The sequence below is a fragment of the Lynx rufus genome, unplaced genomic scaffold, assembly GCF_022079265.1.
Source record: "Lynx rufus isolate CCGP_SWC_20201006 ecotype Redwood Valley unplaced genomic scaffold, mLynRuf1.p SCAF_6, whole genome shotgun sequence".
Lineage (NCBI taxonomy): Eukaryota > Metazoa > Chordata > Mammalia > Carnivora > Felidae > Lynx > Lynx rufus.
The window spans coordinates 142,959,615-142,982,080 of record NW_025814878.1 but is presented as its reverse complement, the minus strand read 5'-3'; the positions used below and the strand labels follow the sequence as shown (position 1 = coordinate 142,982,080).

Below are 22,466 nucleotides of genomic sequence, written 5' to 3'. Positions count from 1 at the left end.
CTTAAGTGTCAAACAACCCAGGACCCCTTCCTGCCCTGGCATCACGGTCAGGATCTTCTGTGGCATTAGCCCCACACCAGGCACAGTACCGTGTGGTGACTTTACTGCATTTGACTTTGGACTCTGAGGACAGGGCATGTTTTTCTTTGACCCCGATCTGTTGCTTGGCAAAGAGAAGGCACAGATACATGTTTGCTGGTTACCAAGCAAAATGAGGTGGGGACAGCTGAGCAGGGGGACAGACAGTAAGACAGCTTGATAAAATAGTCTCATGCTACTCAGTGACAGCCATTTAGCGGATCTTCCTCCAACTTTTGTCCGTCCCTTGCAGCCTATTGCCTGCCCACACATCGGTGCCCCCACACCCTCCTCCACAACTCAGATTGTTATTCTCTGTCTGAAACTCTAACAGTATCCCATAATGTTCAGAGACACTCTTGTCCACCCTCTTTCCAATTCCTCTTCTCCTTCCTTGCTCTCCCTCAGCGAGCCAAACAGCCAAACACATTGTCACCTCCTGCCTGCATTTGCCGTTCCCTCTGCTGGAACGCTTTTCCCTCCTGTGGACCTCTCTTGTTCCTTTATTTCATTAAGGGTTCCGCTCAGGTGTCATCCTCATCAGGGAGGACTTCCCTAACCACCCTATCTACATAGCACCCACTTTTAAGGCCCCTCGTCACATAAGTGACATAAGCCCCCCACCAGAATAGAAGCTTGGCGAAAGCCGCCTTTGTTTTGTTAGTTGTTGTGCCCCAGCAACTTGGACGATGCCCAGCGTTAGAAAGAGTAAAAGAGGGAATAACATTGTGTAGAAGCAAAACTGTTTGCATATACACAACATATGGTTTACTTATGTAGAAAGCCCAAAAGAATATACACACATATTACACGAATGAGAGTTCAGCAAAGATGCTGGATACGAAAATCAACTAGCTAGAAAATGCAGGAACTAAAAACATACCACAAAAACAGCATCAAAAAGTATAAAGTCCCTAGGAAATATTAACAATAGACATTTATGGAGAAAATTATAAAACTTTATTGAAAGACACTTAAAAAGGTTAAATAAATGAAGAGCTACATCATGTTCAAGGGAAGACTCGACGTTGTAATTAGTCTATGAATTCAATATAAGTCCAATAAAAATTCCAGCATTTTTGTTTTGTTTTAGAACTGGTCAAGCTAGGGGCGCCTGGGTGGCTCAGTCGGCTAAGCGTCCGACGTCGGCTCAGGTCATGATCTCGCGATTCGTGAGTTCGAGCCACACATCAGGCTCCGTGCTGACAGCTCAGAGCCTGGAGCCTGCTTGGGATTCTGTGTCTCCCTCTCTCTCTGCCCCTCCCCTACGCACACTCTGTCTCTGTCTCTCAAAAATGAATAGACATTAAAAAAAATTTAAAAATAAAAGGACTGATCAATCTAATTCTAAAAGTTGTAGCAAATCTAATTCTAAAAGCCGTTAGCAAACGGCTGAGGATGGCCACGATGCTCCCGAAGAAGACAAGTCTGGTGGGGACTTTATTTTGGAGGTGGAGGTGAGATTTGTCCTGAGATACCAAGACCTCTTTCTAAAAGCTGTAGTGCTCAGGACTATATTGCACTGCCGTGGGGTTGGGCAAACTGACCAGTGAGTCAGAAGAGAGTCCACACCCGCCCTGCCCCGCACCCACCCACCCCCAAGAGACTCCATTTTCGAAAGAGCTGGTGTTCCGGACCCATGGGAAGGAATGAACTCTTCAGAAAATGGTGCAGCGACGACCACGGCTCATCCACCTGGACACAATATTATATTGAACTTCTATCTCATACTTTGCACGCCGATCAGTGCAGAGAAGACTGCGGACGAGAGTGAAATGTAAAACTATGTTTAAGGTGCAGGAAAGAACATCTCTAGGGCTGTGGGTAGGAAATGATCCCCCTCCCACCAGGCTAATATGCATTCAGCTTTTATAAGATACTTTTCAGGACCAGCCACTTCCAGGAGGACACGGGTGACAATCAATCCACACAACGCCCGACAACATTCAAACTCCCCCCCCCGCCCCCCCCAAGTCAACAGTCTTCTGTTGCTCTTCCGAAAAGGTGCCGTTCTCGGGAGGCGTGGGTGTTTCGCGTGAGGTACGTGAGATCTTTTCACGGGTCAACTCTGACGTGGGGGCGAGGAGCTAAAAAGTCCAGGATGGCCACCGGGATCGCCCGCCAGCTACACACAGGGATCCTGGCTCTTTGGGGCAACGCCATGTTGCTGTTACGGCCAGAAGGCCTGAGTGCGATCACCCGACAGGAGGCTGGGGGCGCCAAGGCCGCGTCATGACTATTCCAGGAAGGCCAGTGTATGCCGCTCGCCTCAGGAGAGAAGCCATGGGGTTTTGCTTCTCCATGCCGGAAGGCTTCTGAGCCCGGGGGGGCTGACAGGAGACCCCTCCCGGGAACCGAGAATAATCTTCAACAGTGAGGACACGAGGCGCCATCTCCCCCCATTTCAATCGGGCCCCGGAGACATTCTGTCAGCGGGATTTGCGCTTTCCACAGGGGCAACAACAATGCGTCTTGTATGCCAACGGCGGAAGTTGGAAATAGGAGCCCAAGTTCTACACTTTTATAAAAGCTGATTGAAGACAGACAGTATCTCGAACAGCAGAGTCACTAGAAGTTGAGTTATGAAAAAAGTACATTTCATTTGGCGTCCCCGCTGCCTTCTGCTTTCTGTGACGGGGCCGTGGAAGCGTCCGGGTTCTTCCCGGCCTTGTCCCCGGCCTTGTCCCCAACCCTGTCGCCCTCTGCTTTCCCCTTTCTCCCCTTGGGCCGCTTCTCGGCCTTCCTGGCAGCGGCCTTTGGAGGCCTGGCTTCCGGTTTTGGGGGAGCGGGTTTGGCAGACAGCCGCGCAGATCTCCTCTGCGGCTCACCCTTCACCTTGGCTTTGTCACCTTTAGCATCGCCTTTTGCCTTTCTCTTGGGCATGGTGGCGGGTGGCTTCGCCAGGCCAGGGAGGGCGGCGGCTTCTGCCTTCCTCACACTGCTTCCGGGAAGATTTCTGTAACAAACACAAAGCGTGTAAGCCATTACGGGATGGACGGACAGATGGAACTACATTAACATTCAAGGTTGACTGTATTAGAATGAAGAACTTGTACAAATCGAAGATAGTATAAAAAAGTAAAAGGATAGGTTCCAAGCTGGGTAAAGATATTCCTAACACACAGAACTGACAAGGGATCCGAATCCAGAATATACAAAGAATTCCTGGGGCGCCTGGGTTCAGTCAGTTGAACCTCCAACTTGGGCTCAGGTCATGATCTTAGAGTTCATGAGTTCGAGCCCCGTGTGGGTCTCTGTGCTGACAGCTCGGAGCCCGGAGCCTGCTTGGGATTCTGTGTCCCCCCCCCCCCCTCTCTGCCCCTCCCCAAGTTGTGCTCTGTCTCTCAAAAATAAACATTAAGAAATTAAAAAAAAAAAAGAGGGGCGCCTGGGTGGCGCAGTCGGTTAAGCGTCCGACTTCAGCCAGGTCACGATCTCGCGGTCCGTGAGTTCGAGCCCCGCGTCAGGCTCTGGGCTGATGGCTCGGAGCCTGGAGACTGTTTCCGATTCTGTGTCTCCCTCTCTCTCTGCCCCTCCCCCGTTCATGCTCTGTCTCTCTCTGTCCCAAAAATAAATAAAAAACGTTGAAAAAAAAATTAAAAAAAAAAAAAAAGAAGAATGGCTACAGATCCACGAGAGAAGGGCAAAATGAAAATTTTAAAACAATGAGCAATAAAAAAAAAAAAAAAAGAATGGCTACAGATCCACAAGAGAAGGGCAAAATGAAAATTTTAAAACAATGAGCAAAAGTGTTTACAAGAACTTCTTAGAAGCAGCACGAATGGTGAATAAGCACGTACGAGTATGCCCAACCTCACTAGTAACACAGAGAAAGACACACTGACATTTCACGGCCATCAAATTGGTGGAAACTAAATGGCCTGACAAAATCAAGCGCCCCGCAGATGTGGAACAATTAAAGCATCATGCACTGCTGGGCTGTGCTGTTTATTTGTGTGTAAATTAGTGTATTAAATTTGAAAATATCCTGAAAAGCAATTTCACTTCTGGGTGTTTACCTAGAGGAATTCTTGGAGATGAACACAGGAAATCCCGATGAGAATGTTTACGAACCTCTACACCACCCACTGGCCTTTCGGTAGCAGAAGAGATCAATCCATTATTAGCATCGTTGCAAAGGAACGCGAGTCAGCAGCAGAAACGAAGAGATTAGGATGAATCTCAAGCACGTAACGTTGAGCAAAAACAACAGATTGCCAAATATGTACGGTATAGATCCACTGACAAGCATACAGCCAAATGACATGTCTACACCGCAAGCATGTAGTAAAACCGAAACAGAAAACAACAATGACAACAAAAGAAGGGATAAAGGTAAAAATCGGGACAAGAGCCATATCGAAGGGCATCGAGAAAGAGCCGGTGGCTGGAGACAGGGTGGGGGTCCAGAGGAAGGGATGAGGTAGCACTCTCTTCCTTGGACCGGGGGTGGGACAGGAACACACAGAAGCACACAGAACAGAAGGTGATTTATTTGGGGTCGGGTAATTAGGACCCGGGGCTGTGGCTGCCAGTCCCAAGTGGCATGGGAACTCTTTTAAAGCTTTAGGCCAAGTCTAGCGGCTCAGACCTCTGCCCACCCCCCACCCTTGAACCATTTCCTGGGGAATTCTGTAACCTCTGCCCTGCCCCACTCCACAACGTTTTGAGGAAAAAAAAAAAAATTACCTTGTCCCTAAACTGCTCCAAAGTCCTGTTGTGTTCTTTTGCTGGACCTCACTATCTAGATACTTCGTGGGCAAACCTGATCCTTGAGCAAACCTGTTTTGATTTTATGTTCCTTGGCTAACAAAAGGACCCACCTGTAAATCGTGCTAAAGTATCAAATTAGCCATTTTTCTCCCCACTTTTTCACCATGACTAGAGCCGCTGAAAATTTTGTTTCTCCCTTCCTCCTCGTGCAACAGAGGGAGAAATATATTAGCATGAAGAAGAAAGAGCCAAAGTGCCTGAATCAGTCAGTGTTGCCCTTGGGACCTGGTGAGGGACTTTGGGAACAGGGAAGGATATGAACAGGAGGGACAGTTGCATTCCCATGCTGAACAGCAATGCAGTGAAAAGCTAATGTGAAATTAGCAGGACCCTTCTCTCCCTTGCAGCGCCCTTCGCCCGCCTCTAAATATTCTAAATTCCTGAGGGTCACGAAGCCCCTGCTGCCACAGAAGCGCAGCATGTGTCTGCTGGTCCAGGGGACTCGCCCGCCCTCGTCCGAGGACACGCGGCCCAGACATTCCGTGAACTGAGGCCTAATTTATCCTCTTTTTATTTCCTCTCCCAAACGTACCACTAAAGAAATGCTTGAACAATTCTTAGAGAACAAAAGGTGTGTGTGTGTGTGTGTGTGTGTGTGTGTGTGTGTGTTTTAACCCAAATTCTGGCGCAATACAGAAAATGATTTTTAAAGAAAATAATTGAGGAGGCTAGAGATCCCACAGGCTAACGCTGTGTGTGGTGACGGTGTGCCTGGAGAGGGACAGGCAGGGAGACAGCTGCTCTTAAGATGAAGGGACCAACGTTGAGAGATCTTTTACGGCATGAAAATCATTTGGTCTGGTGCTAGGGTGGCTGGGTTTATCCCTGTTGTCCTGGCATAATTATTTAAAAAAAATTTTTTTTTCTTAATGTTTACTCATCTCTGAGACAGAGAGAGACAGAGCATGAACAGGGGAGGCGCAGAGAGAGGGAGACAGAATCCGAAGCAGGCTCCAGGCTCTGAGCTGTCAGCGCAGAGCCCAATGCGGGGCTCCAACTCATGACCTGAGCCGAAGTCGGACGCTTGACCAACCGAGCCACCCAGGCTCCCCGCCTACAGGGGGCTTTTGAGGGCAGTGAAACCATTCTGTATGTTACCGTAATGGTGGATACGCGACATTAGGCATTTAGCAAAACTCCACTGTATACAAAGAGGGAGGCCGAATGTAGACCGTGGACTTCAGGTAATTATGTGGAAATCCTGGCTCATCGATTGTAACACATGTACCACTCCAGTGCAAGTTGTTAATAAGAAGAGAAACTTTAATAATAGGAGAAACTGTACTTTGTGCTCAATTTGTCTGAAAGACTAAAACTGTTCTTAAAAAAAAAAAAAATGAAGCCTACTGATTCAAAAAAAAAAACAAAACAACCCCCCCCATATTTTAAGAATTAAAACAAGACGAAATAATTTGTCAGACAATAAAATATAGAATTCACAGGGCGACAAACATTCCATCGTGTACGTCAGAGGGAAGAACTATTACCGGCTGGCAGATAAATCTACCTAATGTTGTAACTGCGGGAATCCAGAAATAGGACTTTCCATGGCTATCTCCAGGGCAAGAAATGATCAAGACAGGGCAACAATGTTTCAAGTTTTAGGAATTTAACAGTCCCCCTTTGTGAATACAGCTTTGTCCTTGGAAGTGCTATTGTAACAGAGAACAGAACAGGAACACAGTGAGACTCTGAATCACTCTCTCCCAGGTTGCACACCTCACCGGAGAACTCTTCGTTTAACCAGACTGCTTGTTCTGTAACGTCGAGGCTCTCTCTCCCTCAGCAGCCCCCGGGGGAGAGGCAACATCCTTTCCTTAAAATGCTTCTGTTAGCTACGAAGATGGGCATTTTTCCATTAGTAAGAGACCTAGGAAGTTTAAATTGACTGGCAGAAATAGCCTAAAACACCTAATGGTCAAATGAAGAGTAAATCCTAGCTTTCATGTGCAGGAGAAACCTGCTAAGGCCGACTTGGAAGCAGCTGTGCTATAATCCTCTGGGAGACGCACTGCTGGGGATTCTCCAAACTGTGTCAACAGGATATGTGATACATCCATCACAGTCCCCAGAAGTGAGCTGAATTTGCACACCCCCTCCCCAAATTCCTAGGTAGAAGTCCTGACCCCCAGGACCTCATACTGTGACTGCAGTTGGAGGCAGGGCCTTTAAAAAGGCAGTTAAGGTAAAATGAGGACGTAGGGGTGGGCCCCGACCCGACAGCATTCCTGTCCTTATAAGAGGGGATCGGGGACACAGACAACACAGAGGGGTGACCATCCAAGCTAAGGAGAGAGGCTTGGGAAGAAACCAAACCTGTCAACATCCTGATGCCGGACTTCCAGCCTTTAGAACTGGGAGAAAATACACTTCTGTTGTTTCCGACACGCGGCCTGTGGCATTTTGTCACACAGCTCCGGCACATTAACGCAGGAGGGGCGAGTGCAAAGACCCTACTGACCTAGAGCACATGCCGGGCGAGATTCCCTGTGAGGTTTGGCACGGCTCTCAAAATCCTTCCCCCATATGGTTTTTTCTCTTTCCTCGCAAGCCTGTCTCCAGTATCCACGGAGCAAATCCCACCCCATCCAATACATGCCCCACCCCATTCCCAGCAGACTCGCACAGGGCGCATTTTAGCAGCATTTACTGATCTGGATTTCTGGGAGCCAGTTCTAGCTTGGGTTCTGGTCTCAATCCCACCCCCAAAGTCGCAAGGCCACCTTCTCTCTGCCTCTTACTCAGGGCAAGATCGTGCTTTGGGGTTGGACGGGAGACCTGGAAGAAGGCTGCTAACGCCAAGTTTGGGGAAGGGAGAATAAAGGACTCGACCGAAGGAAAGCTGGTGTGCAAGGCGAGCCGCGGGACAAGAGCCCACCTGGCGTCAGCCGCCGTCTAGGGCCTATCTGTTCTCCACCTGCCGGACGCTGTGAGATCAGTCAGGGCTGCAGCCCGAGCTCCCATCTGGGGTTAAGTGAGGGGCACTGGGGAGCGAAAGGTGACAAAGGGCAGAGTGTCTAGAAGGGTAGGGCAGCTGCATCTTGCCAGGGTTCTCCTGGTCTGAAGAGAAGCAGAGAGCCACGGGTTTCTAAACGAAACTGTCACCCATTTGCAACTGGTTGGCTTGGGGCACACTCGCTTCGGTGTTCCCGTCCACTGGCATCCGAGGACAAATCTCCAACGTCTCCCAGGCCCCTGAGACCCCGGCCTGCTTTCTGGGCACATTAACTCCCTCCTATTTCTGAGTGGCAGGGAAGAGACTGTAAATGAAAGTGTCTTAGATAAATTTCTACCGGCCACCTGCCAAACCTTATTATCTTGCTAACGAGGGAATTAACAAGATGATAAAATCATGTCTTTTTTTTTTTTTTTGGCAGAGACAGGATGAAAATGGAGGAGGGAGAGAGAGAAGGAAAGCTCATTAGGTAAAGACTGCCCTTTCTTATGCCCATAAACACATCACATTGGCATCAGTCATTTCAGGGAACCCAGAGCCCCGCTGACTTGGGAGACTAGGCTCGGCCGACCCTTAAAAGCAAAAAGCAGTGGTGGTCGTGGTAGTAATAATCATCTACGAAGGAAATCCTGAGGCTGTCGGGTGGGATACCAAGACTTCTGCGCCAGAAAAGCCTTTGATGGATCCAATTAACACGCAAGCACACCAGGGGGCCGAGGTCAGAGGCCAAACACCGGGGCTCAAGACCCGATTCCGAGCAGGTGCGGCCCGTGACCCCAAGCTTCGAGGCGACGCGCAGAACCCACCGCGGGTCCGTTTCTTAACTTTCTTCGGGCGGGGAGGGCAGAAGGCCAAAGCGCAGGCAGACCCGGGCCTCCGGGGTCCCCGGGGCGGCGGGGAGGGGGGCTTCCCGCAGGTGAGGCCCCCGGGAGTGGGGGAGACGGACGCCGAGGGGCGGGGGGGCAGGCCAACCCACCCGCCACGGCCCGGCCGGCGCGGTCCCTTCGGCCCCCCGGCCGCCCCCCCAGGTGTCCGCCCCAGCGTCCGGGCGACGCGCCGCCGGAATTCCGCCCCTTCCCAGAGACTCACGCCCGGGCCGGCGGACACACCGTGATTCCGGAGGCGCGGCGGCCGGAGGGTCCCCGGTACACGACCGCCTCGGCGGCGCACCCGAGTCCCGCGGCCGTCCGACAGGCGCGGGGCTCCCAGCCGCGGCCCGGGCGCCGGTGCCCTCGGCTGGGGCGGGGCCGGCGCGGGCCGCGGGGCCGGGGGCGGGCGCGCCGAGCGGGCCCCGCCGGGAACAGGAAGGCGGCGGGCGGCGAGGAACCGCTTCCGGGGCTGCGGGCGGCCGCGCGGCCGCGTGCGAGCGGGGGAGAGCCGCGTCGCCGCTCGCGAGACGTCAGGCCGCCGCCCGGGTCCGCGGGACCCCGGCCCAGCTCGGGCGGGGCCGCCTCCGCACCGCGGCCCGGCGACAAGACGACAGAAGGCGGGAACGTATGAAAGAAGACCTGAGAGTTTTAGGAAATAAAGGAAACAAAATTTTAAGGAATTAGCTACAAAACGGAGAGAAGAAAAGGAAGCCTTGTTTCCGCCCGGTTTCGAACCGGGGACCTTTCGCGTGTGAGGCGAACGTGATAACCACTACACTACGGAAACACGACGGCGGCAGGCTCCCTGCGAGAGCAGTTCTCCCTGCAGAACACGCCGCCGGGCCTGCCAGATGCGTGCAAACGAGCGTCGTTTGTGTGCGCATGCGTCCGTGCACCCGTCTTGTTCGCACCACACGAGCCCGTGAAGAGCGCGGGCCAAACCCTCGCAGTGTACAGACTTGAAACCAAATCCATAACAGTTTATTCTGGAAATGCCCAGATTGGGAGAAAACAAGAGAGGGGCTTCAGCGCTCACGAGTGACCCTCCTCGGTTACTTCTCAATCGGAATAGGCACGCCCCGGGACCGTGCACAGGCCTCGGGCTGCTCAGCGCCACCGCGTGGCCGAGACGCGGAACTTGCTGTGCAGGGGCGTGAGGACCCCCCCCCCCCCCAGCTGCGGTAAATGCGGCGCTCTTTGGCCCCGGAGAACCTGCAAGGCAGATGTCGCCGTGCCCGAGTTTTCGGGCTCCACGGCGCGCCGCGGTGCTCTGCCAGGGAGAGGCAAAATAGCACGACCCGCCTCGAGCCAGCCAGGAGTCGAACCTGGAATCTTCTGATCCGTAGTCAGACGCGTTATCCATTGCGCCACTGGCCCGCACGGAGGCGTTTGTCGCCGCGGATACTTTCGTGAGGACGCAGGGGCCGGCGGGTCCAGGCGAGGCGCGCTCGCGCCCGGGCCGCGCTCCCCGCTGCCCCGCTGGGCTCCCGGCCGGTCACCTGCAGCCGGGCTGCTCGCTCCGTGGCGTCCGTGCTCCCCTCCGCGGCGTCTTCTCCGCCCGCGACACCTCGCCATCCACGCGTTCGCCCCGCAACCAGTGTTACCGTCGGAGGCGCCGGAAGTGGAGCCCTGAAGAAAAGCGATGTGGGCCCTTGTCCATCGACAAGATGACAGGGAAGCACTACATGAGGAGAATAATCATGATGAGCATTTGGAGGAAAACAAAAAGATCGGGAAGACCAGGAAGGCCCGGCGGAGACGGTGATTAACGAGAGAGAAATGCGGGTATCAGGGAAAAGAGCCTGGAGGGGCGAGAGCGCGCACAGACCCCCCGCTTGCGAGGACCGTGGATGTGATCTGTTGGGACTTGGAGGTCGTGGTGGGGTGGCGTGATCTGGCGTGCTCTCTTGTCTCTCCTTCGGTCGTTAAAAAATGTGTTTCAGTACTTACCAAGCAAGGCTCTGTGCTAAGCACCTGCTTGCCTGCGCGCCTACCGCTGGGCCTGCGACTCCCAATTTGACACCTTTGAAAGGGGCATCGTCAGCTCGCACGCGTGACTGCGCGTGTTTGCTTTCTCAGGAAGCGAGTAAGCATCTCCCAGGTGTGCGTTTCAGTCTCCAGAATTCTTGAGAAGTAATCGTCGTCTCCATGCCTGGGTGAGCATCGCGGATAAGTTGACGGCTGTTAACCGAGTGAAACTGCCTGACATCGAGAACATATCCACTGAGTGTAGAAAATAGTCGTTTTCGGTTCATAAGGTTGCAACGGCCCTTAAGAATAATACAGGTGTTCCTGCTCTTTCTGCATAACCTTATAGTAGACCTAGTTAGGAATCTCCCCCTGGACAATGGAACAGGAGACCTCTGGCCAGGTTTTGTACTTGTATGCCTAGGGCACTTTGGTGGTTATGGACTGCCTCACAGAATAATCGTTTTGGCTAGAAAGAAAAAAAGATAAATACGTACGATTTCAAAGGGAAATCAATTACACTGAAATATGTTACCAAAATATTAAAAACGTGTGCCGTGGCAATGTTTTTGCTCCTCTATTAATGCACTAACTGACAATGTACAGCAGGTCTAATCAATACCATAATTCAAAGCACTAATGAGCATCCATGATATTTAAAGAAATTTGTAACAACTGTAGTTTGATGTGAAATACTTGTGATCTCCAAAAATGACAAAATAAAAAGGGCTGAGATACAACAGTAATTTGTTGCCAACACTCAAGATGGAATAAAACACAAAGTTTCAGTATCAAGTTCGTCAAGATAAATATTTATTTTCCCATCCGAGTTCACAGACTATCGCCTCCCTATAAGAAGCAAAAGGAGATTTCTGTTCTCAAGAGCAGTTTGGAAACACGAACACTCACGCTTGAATTTTGAGAAATGAAGCAAACTGGGGTACTTCTCGGTTCTATTTTACCCTCATCGCATACCCAGGATGGGCAGGCAGGCCAGACCCCAAGGCGTCCCTGGAGCCGAGGGTCGCGTCTTGCACCTCTAAAATGGGCTTCAACTCAGCTAGCTGGAGGCCCCGTCCACATGTTCTCTCCTCGGTGTCTGCAGAGACCTCCCTTCGTTGGGCAGGTTTTGAAAGCTTCAGCGGCCTCCAAGTTCTCCGCGGTGCTCACAACCTGACATGAGCCGAGGCATGCTTTCATTTTGTTTTTGGAGAGCTTTCTAGGGGTCACCTTTTCTGAGAGTTCCAGTTTCTAGCGTTCAGTCTTTTCTTCAGTGGTTGTATCAGTCAGAGAAACAGAGTCCAGAAAAAAAAAAAACAACACAGAACTAGTAAGAGAATATGAATGAATGAATGAATGAATGAACGAACGAATGAATGACTATTTCAAAGCCTGGCGAGTCTGAAATCTGCGGAGCAGGCCTGTAGTTTAGAAAATCTCAGGCAGGAGCTGATGCTACAGTCTTAAGACAGATTTTCTTCTTCCTCCGGGAAGCCTCCATTTTGCTTTTAAATAAAGCCTTTCACCTGGTTGGAAATAATAATTCATGGGAAATAATAATTGGTTCGGCTGGCTGGCTCACCCGTATTACTGAGGATCTTACAGTCAACTCATTGTAACCACGTTAACCCACGAAGATATTTACAACATATCTTTACAGCAACATCCAGATTGGTGTTCAGTTGAATAACTGGGCGCTGTACAGCCTAGCCAAGTTCACACATCAAGATAACCATCGCAGTGCACTGTTCTTCTGGTTTCTCTCTCAAGCATGTGGACAATGGCACTCTCTGCCCCTCCCGTGTTTCTTTACATTATTGTCAGCAGTCGGTGACACAGAGATCCGCACCTTCTCCAGTTTCAGATGCGAGGAACAGAGCCAAGTGTGAGAGGCCCTTCCACGGGCTTTGCCGGCCACACTGGGGATTGCGTAGAGGAGAGAATTCGCACCCAGAGTTCTGGAAGCGATTGTTCTAAGTCTCAGTTTTTCCCCCAAGATTTGTCTGCGGCTTGTTAAACAGCTGCTTTGACTTAGCAGCATTTCACTGCCGATTTTGACCGCTGGTGACCAACCAAAGGAAAAAACCCCGACCAAATACCGCTCTGCTGTCTTTCTGATAATCTGCCACAGTTTGGTCAAGGCCATAGTAGGTGTGGCTGTGCTCTTTATGATTATGTTGGCTCCCAGCACACTAATAATATAATGGCTAATCTTATCATATTAAAGAAATAGGTGCTTATTTCATGGAGGCTCAAACCGATTTCATGTTTCATAGACTTTCCGGGTTTTTACTGCAGTGGGAAATCTAGCAGAGTCATGGGCTTTTATACCCCAGCCCTCAACTGTGTGGAGGTGGTGGTTAAGTGCCAAGGGCTGCCTTTTACAGTGTGACAGCGAAATCCTTCAAATGTGGATCCAATTTAGAAATACCGAAAGGCTGATTTCAGCATTATCCCCAGGAGAACAGATTTCGGGCAACACAGCCAATCGTAATTAGAGGTTTCATCTGGGAAGTTACATTCTCGGGTTATGGCAATAATTTGTAAACTCTTGGGAGTTTCACTAACACCCTTTGTTCAAATCTTATTCCCAAGGACAGATTTATTTTACAGAGAATAGAATAAATTGGGGAAGAGTGACAAACACACAAGTCCCCGTGACAATACAGAAGTTCTTGTGAATGCTCTCAATTTGACATCTCAATCAAAACAAATCCTTTGGACCAGTTTTAGGACAAGAAAGCTTGTCTCCCTCTGTAGCTGCGGAGGAGAGGGGGCTGCTTCTCTATCTCTTGCTAAAACTAGATGTTAATCATGAAGTCTCGTATTTCTAAAGTTGCGGCCGTGGGATTCCACTAGTTAGCCTTATAAGCAGAAGCAGGCAGGTGGAACCCAATTTTAGGGAAAGCCATGGGGTAAGGAATGACTGGAGTTTTCATTAAAGACCGTGACACTCAGAACACAGAGCTCGCTTCCCGAGGGAACGGTTCTCGGTGCTGGGGGAAGTTGTGGTGGAAAAGCCGGGCGTCCCCTCCCTGGGGCCCCGGGTCACACTCCCCGCGGAGGCGTGAGAACCGCCCTCCCCGCAGTTTCTGGGACAAGACGCTTTCCGGCGCCTGCGGGAAGGGGCCTCAGTTTTCCTGCAGCCGCGCAGTTTCTTAGGTCTTCTGGGGGCGAAGCGGGGACTGATTCATCTTTTGGGCCTAGAGAAGCCTCTAGGCTGCTCCTGACCCTCAGTGGTGGGAAAATGCAGACACGCACGCAAGGAAAGCAAACATCATTCCTTTTCTATGTCGGTTTGGAAGCGGGCAGGCGTGCCGGCTCCGTGGCTTAGCTGGTTAAAGCGCCTGTCTAGTAAACAGGAGATCCTGGGTTCGAATCCCAGCGGGGCCTTTTGTGGTTTTCCCGCTCCCAGCAAAGAGAATGCGCGATCAAAGTGTAACATCAAGGGTAAATTCCCCTATGGAATTTCGTCAAAGTGTTTTATGTGGATTTCAGGGTGGCCACTCTGCATAGAGAGAAAAGAGTTTGCGTTTCTTTCAGGAGAAAGAGTTTCGATCTTCCTTTGTGTCAACACTTATTTTACACGTAATTTTTTTTTTTTTTTTTTTTTTTTTGCAGCCAATACTAGAGGAAACTAAGGAAAGCAGAAGGCAAAATCACCAAGTTTAAACTACAAGCAACATCATAATCTCTGGTCACCCGATCCTCTTTCCTGGGGGAATTCCAAACCAATGCACTCTTACAATCAGCAGGCAATATTTGCAGAAAGCGCAGCCTCCGGAATGATTGCTACATGTGCAGCATCTCAATTCACAGCAGCCACTAAAATCCAACCACATCACGCAAGCCGCAAATAACTGATTTAACAGGTGGTGTTGTGCTCAGACTTTTTCGGAAAGGAGCATCAAACTCAAACTATTTGTCACCGGTGATTTCAGAAAAGAGGCGTCAGGAAGAAGCAACTGTCTGTACGTCACAGAGTGGATGGATAGCCCACTGGGACAGGCCGACTTGAAAATGGCAGCCCCAGGCTGACTCCAAGCCGTTCAGGAAGAGCCAAGGCGCAGACTCCCAGGCTGAGTCATGGCGTAGACGTCAGCACTAGAACACTACTTCACCCTGCTACTGAATTTCACTTGACCTTCACCCCCTGCTCCATCAGGGTCCAGGAACACCTTTACCGGGATGCTTCCAGCCCAGAGGCCCTTGACAGAGTGCACGATCTGTACCACTGAGGTAATGGTGCTGGCTCTTGGAGCTCTAGAATATTCCAGGTGAGGACTCTAACCATCTCTCCCCAAAAGCTTGAAAGCCTTTCTACCTCTCCATATATGGACCATGAAAGTGATTTACGTGTACGAGTGGAAATGATTTACAATCCAATGTTTGTTTAGCCTCCCGGTGCCTACTTGTCCAGAGCCAGTTCTATGCAAGCGCCATGCCAGTCGCACATGGGTCATGAATGGTGCTGTAAAAAGCCTGGGGGGAGGGTGCGGCAGACAGTTCAATGGCAGTTGCAGGGTAGTGGCGGGTGATAACACTGGGGGTGGGGGCCCTGGGGGCCGCAGTTCACTAGCCCAGACTGGTGGAGGAAAGAGGTGGGGGAAGACTTCACGAAGAAGTGACACCCATACTGAGCATGGAGGAGATGTAGAGAGGGGGCTGGAGAGAAGGCGTGGAAAAGATGCTCCTGGCAAAGGGGACCGTGGGTGGCTACAGGTGAAGATCCGAGGAAGCGACGGCGGGTGGGAGGAGAGGGGTGGACTGCGTGGCTGTGTGTGTGCAGATCCTGAAACTCTCAGAAAGACCACAGACGGACTTGACCTGACCGTAAGTCATCAAATGCTTCACGGGATAAATTTGTTTGCTTGCTTGCCTGCTTCAGGTTTTGTTTTGTTTTTAAAGACCACGTGCTACTGGGGCACCTTGGTGGCTCAGCCGGTTAAGAATCCGCCTCTTGGTTTCTGCTCAGGTCATGATCTCATGGTCATGGGTTCAGGCCCCCGGCGGGCTCTGCTCCGACAGTGCGGAGCCTGCTTGCGCTTCTCTCTCCCTCTCTCTCTGCCAGTCCCCTGCTCAAGCCCTCTCTCTTTCTCTCAAGCAAGGGCGATCTCCGATCTCCAGAGTTCAGCACAGGCCCCAGCAGAGAGCGGGTGCTCTATTGTAACAAAAAATATCATTTATCAGGTGTTTCTGATTTTCCAGGCAAATAAAGTGTTCTTTGCCAAGCACTTTATATCTACTAAGTCATGCAATCCTCACAGCCTACTTATGAAGTGATGTTCAGTTATTTCCTTCCCTTTACAGAGGAGGGCACCAAGGCACGGGCTTACAAAGTCACTTGCCCGGAAGGTCACATAGCTTATCAGTGGCAGAGTCAGGGGCCCCTGTAGCCTGAAGACCATTGAACCCGTTCGCCCTCCAAGTGTCTCTAAATGCTTCTCTTTGCACCTGTTTGCCATTTCCTCTTTTCTCATATGTTGCCAGGGCCCAAGGGAGGACACTAAATGGGCAGAAATGGACTGGGTGTGCGGCCACCTGGACGATAAGGAGAACCCTCGTTTGCTTGTTCTTTTCTAACCTTACTGAGGACAGTCTTTCTAAGCAATACCAACTCGCTTTTCTTTCAGCGTATGTATGAAGGTTTCTGTGAATTTTGAGGAATTTGGGAGAGGGCAGAATGATTATCAATGATCATAAAACAGATTCCCTCTGTTTTCTGTCCTTGTAACCTGGGATTGGATCGGATTTCTTTTAAAAATGGAATGGTGAGGAGAAAATTCCAGTGGCCTGTGCTTTTTGATTACTTGGGGCTTTGCAAGAAATTATGTTAGAATAATATTCACTATCTAAGTTTTGAGTTCAAAATAGAAGCACTGTTAATATTTGTAGCTGTAACTATTGATGCTTAAGATAAGCAGTCTGAACATCAGGAAACTTGAATTTGAGGGATATTTCTGAAGATGTCACTAAACATGAATTTCTATGTGTCTAAATCACATTCCCTGGGTCGTAGATCCAGTTCTGAAGTCTAACCTTTTTAACTGTCAGACCCTCATCACCTGTCATTTGCTCCCGCTCTATGTCAAGGAAAGATTCATAATGGAAAACATAGGAAGACGTTCATTGATGGCTTTTTTTTTTTTTTTTTTTTTTTGTGGTGGCCAGGCGTTGAACCCAGTCTGGGAGTCATCCCTGGGTGAGTAGGCAAACCCACGCTTGCAGATCTCTGTGCAGCGATTAAAAGCAATGGTCTAGATGTGCATACGGCAACATAGGTAAACCTCAAAACCGTGGTAGGATGGAAATGAGGTAAAAATTGAATGGGATACGATGGATGAATGGATAAAGAAGATGTGGTATATATATACAATGGAGTATTACTCGGCAATCAAAAAGAATGAAATCTTGCCATTTGCAGCTACGTGGATGGAACTGGAGGGTATGATGCTAAGCGAAATTAGTCAGAGAAAGACAAATATCACATGACTTCACTCATATGAGGACTTTAAGATACAAAACAGATGAACATAAGAGAAGGGAAGCAAAAATAATATAAAAACTGGGAGGGGAGGCACCCGGGTGGCTCAGTCGGTTGAGCATCCGACTTTGGCTCAGGTCATGATCTCACAGCTCGTGAGTTGGAGCCCGGGGTCTGGCCCTATGCTGACAGCTCAGAGCCTGGAGTCTGCTTCGGATTCCGTGTCCCTCTCTCTCTCTGCCCCTTCTCCACTCATGCTCTGTCTCTTTCTCTCTTAAAAATAAATAAACATTAAAATTTTTTTGAAAAAAATAGGGAGGGAGACAAAACATAAGAGGCTCATATATGGGGAACAAACAGAGGGTTACTGGAGGGGTCGTGGGAGGGGGGATGGGCTAAATGGGTAAGGGGCATTAAATATATTGGTGAAATCACTGTTGCACTATATGCTAGCTAACTTGGATGTAAAATAAAATAAAATAAAATAAAATAAAATAAAATAAAATGGAATAGGATATATGAAACAGTGTCATTTATGTGGATTAAAAACGAAAGCACTGAAACCAAAAATATATGTTCCACAAAAACATTGAGAAGGAAAAAGATACCCTCTCTCCACAAATTTCTTATGGGGGTGGAGGATGGGACATGAACTTGAGAAAAGGGTATTATTAAAAAGAAATCTATAAGCAAACAAAAGAGGGCCCTGCCGACATCAGCGCTTGTAACTTAGGAGTAGCATTCATTCAATTCCTCCAATGTGAGAGGAGAGACAATTACAGAGAAAGGAGATGAAAACTACCAGACCTTACATCATCTTCTACGTACCGAGTGCTTCCATTCGAGAGCATAGACAAGAATTTTTTTTTTTTTCCAGTTGATCATTCCGCTGTTGGAATATTGGAAAAAGTAGCGGGCCACCTTCCATTGTAAGGATTCGAAAAAAACGACCGCTCTGTCAGGAGTGGGATTCGAACCCACGCCTCCAGGGGAGACTGCGACCTGAACGCAGCGCCTTAGACCGCTCGGCCATCCTGACTCGCTGGCGAGCGGGCTTGCTCCGAATTCATTTGTGTCTCTACCCACACACCAAGCAGTTCCGGATGCGGAACCCTTCCGGGCAGGAGTGAAACGAGCGCTCCTTCGTGAGCCGCGCGCGGGACGCCGGCCCCGGCGTCCCGCGCGCAATAAATAGCACCCGGCTCCGGGCGCGGCCGAGTGGCACCTGCCGTGCGACCGCGGATTCGATTCCAGGCCCCCGGGAGGGGCGGGGCGGGATGCCCGGGGAGAAGGGCGCCCTCCCCCCACAGGGGGCAGAACCCTGCTGGACTCGTGGCACCGCGTCGCCGGAACACGCGCTTTCTCCCGGGAGGTTTGGGGCCGCGGCAGGTGCGCGCAGGCTGCAGCCCTGCCCGCAGGCGCTCGCTAACCCTCCCCCTCCTCCCAGCGGGCGCCGCCCCGGGAAGCGGCGTTAGCAGGCGGGCGAGTGGAGCTTCTCGTTCTGAATTCGTTGAACTCTCTGCACTGAGGATTTGCCGGCATTACTGTGTGGATGTTGTACTGCGGGGAACAGAAGAAGTTTCTGCATCTAGTAAACCTGGCACAGGGGCCCTCGCTGCCGGGCCTCTACTGCAGCAACTTCTCTAAGCACACTTCACGTCTGATGGGACCTACCTCGGGGTTTCTTGTCCAGTGTTAGCGTCGGGATGCCGTGGTCAGGACATGCCGACGGGGAGTCGGGGAACCTGACCGTGAGTTTCAAACAGAGGACTAGTGAGTCAACTGCCTGGAGGCTTGCGGACGAGTCGTTTGGCCCGTGTTGACCTGAGAAACGGCTTTCCTAGCAGTTTCATCTAAATTCATTTGAAGAAATACAAAGCTTGAGCGCTTAAATGAAGCATCAAATCCCCGTCCCCAGAGAACCAGTTAGACGCAAGTAATTCTCAGTCTCACCCAGACCTACCGAGTCAGACATTTGGGGGGTAGAGTCCAGGAATCTGTGTGTAACCAGCACTCCAGGGGATTCTGAGATGTGCCCAGGTTTGACAGTCACTGGCTGGAGGCACAGTAACCCCGCAATTCTTACCAGAGAAGCTGCTCTGGCGTGAGCAGGTGCCATGTGAAAGCGCGCTCATACTGCCAACATCCTCCCCGTCTCATCGAATTGGGGTCCTGAGAGTTCCACCTGGGGACCGTATTCCTTACGGTTTCCCCTTCCCCCCCCGGGTGATTCTAGTGTGCACCCAAGTTCGAGATCATTATTTTAGGATTTAGCTTCAGAAAAAGGCTGAATCCCTTAAGGGTGAGGTGGAGGGGCCGCATTCAGAAAACGTGTTCAGGCCTCCGTGGCCCAGGGCTCTGGCCCCAAATATTTGTAAAACGTGGAGTGCCGCCGGGCCAAAGCACGACTCACGGGGGCTGTTCATAGGCTCCGTGTGTGTGCGTGTCCACCTGCGTGGGATGTCTGAAGGTGGATGGTGGGAGATGGCCAGAGATGACCATCAGCAAAGGAGGGTTTTCCCCGGCACCTGAAATGCCAGGGCCCAGCCTTTCCCAGAGATAAGATGGAAACGATCCAGAGAGCACATTCCAATCCAACGGTCGGCGTGGTTGCACGTGAGCATTTTGTGGAGACGAATAGATCTGTCCGGGACGCAGATACGCTTTCCGGGTTCCAGAAGCCCAGCCACACCCAGGCTCGTCTCTTTTAGGAGATTCAGGGATAAAGCCAGAACATCCGGAGACTCACCGTTTCCTCCAGGCCCCGGTAGCCGGTGCCAGCTGGAAAAAGAGCCTCAAGGCTCATCAGATAAGTTCTTCCTCGAGGGTGTGCTTCACGCAGAGAGGCTAGAGCTGGGGGTGGGGGTGGGGGTGGGGGGAGGAGGAAGGACACGGACGTTTCCTAGGAATCTGCTGTCTGGTTCGCACTGTGCCTCGTGACCGTTTTCCTTGAATGGTCAAGGAAACCACGGATCGTGGGGAGGTCGAGTCCTGGGGGGAGGGGAGGAGAGTCAGAGAGCTGATTAAAATCTATGGCTGTCTGTCCTTCTAGTCTCAGAGACGGGTTCCTGTGGCAGCGCCGTCCGTTCTCGGTGAGGTTTCACAAATACGTCTCCGGACACACATTGTACGTTACACCAGCAAAGCAACTGCCTGAGGCTCCCAAGTATTTTTGAAAGATTGAGACTTTTTCTTCGACTTTCTGAAGTATAATTTGAACAAACATGAACACTCGAGTCGCGCTATTTGATGTTTTTCTCCCAGGGGTGCCGTGTAGGGTGGCCGGCCTGGGGAGGACAGCGTGGGGTGAGAAGTGTTTGAGGAAGGGGCGTGGAGAGGAGGGCACTGGGTGTTGGGGGAATCCACGAAATGATGGGAGGGGCCCTTTCTGTCTGGTTCTCCGGGTGCCCGCCCTTGGCCCAAGTATAAGGTGGCACACTTAGTTACTCTTTTCTTCTCCTGACCCTCTTCATGCCTAAGAAGCTCCTGAGCCAACGGGTCCCACCTTGATAATATCTCGGAGTCTTTAGTCCTCCCACTCAACTATAGTTTGTTCAGTATGAGATGTCCTGGACAGATAGATAGCAAGGACACCCGCTTTCAGGTCCTGGCTTAGGCACAGACTATATGTTTTAATGAATCACGTTATGTCAGGGCGCCCGGGTGGCTCAGTCGTTGGGCTTCTGACTCTGGCTCAGGTTGTGATCTCACGCACTCTGTGAGTTCGAGCCCCACGTTGGGCTCTGTGCTAACAGCTCGGAGCCTGTAGCCTACTTCAGATTCTGTCTCTCTCTCTCTGACCCTCCCACGTTCACGCTCAGTCTCTCTCTGCCTCATAAGTAAATAAACATTAAAAAAAGAAAGAAAGAAAGAAATCACTTTATGTCTCTTGGCTTCAGATCCTCATCTCTGAAAGGAGGCAGATGGAGTTGTGTTGACAGTCACTTCTCATGCATTACATTTTCTTCTTGATCCCTTTCCCAAATACCACCTGTGTGGTCGCCTGATTTACAAGCCTTTATGCGGAATGACTTTACAATAATGCCCATGTGGAAATGTCATTATCTAGATATTGTTATGTAGGTCTTGAACCCCAAGTCCGTAGGAAGACACTGAAACCAAAACCATAATCAAAACCTAAATGGAAATGGGGCCTGGGGGGTGACAATCACAAAGGTGAGTGATAGAGTTGTTGACAATATCACCTGTCACAATACACAGTGAATGTGACGGTAAGAGACCTGTCTGGTGTTCAGAATTTTCCCCTAAGAGAGAATGCTGGGTTTTAAATTTGCCACAATCCTCTGTGAGGGTAGTCAGCGGACTGAAAATTTAGAAAAGTTGGATTTTATCTTAATCATGAGAAATATATGCGGTGCAATAATGGAAATAATATGTTAGTGTGGATGTAATCGGGATCTGGATTTCTTGCTTGACCTGTAACGGATCTGACTTTGATGACTCCTTAGCAGAAGACACGCGTATTAGGTGATATGCCCACCATTTGGTGAATCTTTGGAGCCTCATGCTCAGAGCTGGTTGAATTGCATTAAGGTCAGACCATGTGTGAAGGAGACCGCTCCCGATCCTTGCTTGCTTGGGGCAACACCGGGGAAAGCGTTCAGCTCACTGAACTACAGATGTCCTCAGGTCCTCAAGTGGGAATCCACAGGGCTTCCCCTCTGGGGGAGTGGTTTTTTTCTTTTCTTTTTTCAATGTGTATTTATTTTTGAGAGACAGAGAACAAGCAGGGAAGGGGCGGAGAGGGAACGAGAGAGAGAGAGAGAAATCCCAAGCAGGCTCCACGCCGCCATCCCAGAGCCCGATGTGGGGCTCGAACTCACGAACCGGGAAAGCGTGACCTGGGCCCAAACCAAGAGTTGGACGCTTAACCGACTGAGCCACCCGGGCACCTCTGGAAGAGGGGTGTCTAAAGATCACCCAAGGTTTTTATTTTTATTTTTCCAATTACTAGGCCCTACGATTCACAATTTCCCCAGTATTTCCTCCTCCTGGAAAAGTACTGTTAAAATTTCAAGAGGTGGCTTCACTCACCGACACCCGTAGTCAGTTACCTCTTCAGCAGTCGATACGGGGTCACCGCCCACACAGAGGCTGAGGGGAGGCAGCGACTGGCATGCCAGTAAGCAGCTAGACCCTTTCTGTAAGCAGCTAGACCCTCCTGGGACGATAGCCCTCGCGCCCTCGGTGAGCCCACTGCCGTCAGGCCTGCGGGTGAGTCTTGGCTACATAGAACCACGCTGCCGTGGCCGGGCAGCTGCACTCCCCGGCGGTTTCTTTCCTGTTTCTGTCTTGGTTCCACTTGTTGGGATAAAGA

The 22,466-nt window shown here is 50.5% G+C and overlaps 1 protein-coding gene and 4 non-coding genes across 6 annotated transcripts; 1 reads left to right on the top strand and 4 right to left on the bottom strand.

Annotated features, from left to right (window-relative positions):
• Nucleotides 1–1,336: 1,336 nt before the first annotated feature.
• LOC124528511 (high mobility group nucleosome-binding domain-containing protein 4-like) lies at nucleotides 1,337–9,019 on the bottom strand. Of its 2 annotated transcripts, none has more exons than XM_047102148.1 (2): nucleotides 8,897–9,019; nucleotides 1,337–3,034 (listed from the first exon to the last, which is right to left on the bottom strand). In XM_047102148.1, the coding sequence occupies exon 2, from the start codon at nucleotides 2,959–2,961 to the stop codon at nucleotides 2,677–2,679; it is 285 nt and encodes a 94-aa protein (XP_046958104.1). In that variant the 5' UTR covers nucleotides 2,962–3,034; nucleotides 8,897–9,019; the 3' UTR covers nucleotides 1,337–2,676. The 2 variants fall into 2 exon arrangements, with proteins under 2 accessions (XP_046958104.1, XP_046958103.1); XM_047102147.1 differs by having other exon boundaries at nucleotides 8,917–9,019.
• A 371-nt stretch (nucleotides 9,020–9,390) lies between these two features.
• Nucleotides 9,391–9,463, bottom strand: TRNAV-CAC (transfer RNA valine (anticodon CAC)). The gene has a single exon. It is a non-coding gene; the product is annotated as a tRNA-Val (tRNA).
• Nucleotides 9,464–9,980: 517 nt separating this feature from the next.
• On the bottom strand, nucleotides 9,981–10,053 carry TRNAR-ACG (transfer RNA arginine (anticodon ACG)). Its single transcript has one exon. It is a non-coding gene; the product is annotated as a tRNA-Arg (tRNA).
• A 3,910-nt stretch (nucleotides 10,054–13,963) lies between these two features.
• On the top strand, nucleotides 13,964–14,037 carry TRNAT-AGU (transfer RNA threonine (anticodon AGU)). Its single transcript has one exon. It is a non-coding gene; the product is annotated as a tRNA-Thr (tRNA).
• A 4,047-nt stretch (nucleotides 14,038–18,084) lies between these two features.
• TRNAL-CAG (transfer RNA leucine (anticodon CAG)) lies at nucleotides 18,085–18,167 on the bottom strand. Its single transcript has one exon. It is a non-coding gene; the product is annotated as a tRNA-Leu (tRNA).
• Between the last annotated feature and the right edge of the window lie 4,299 nt (nucleotides 18,168–22,466).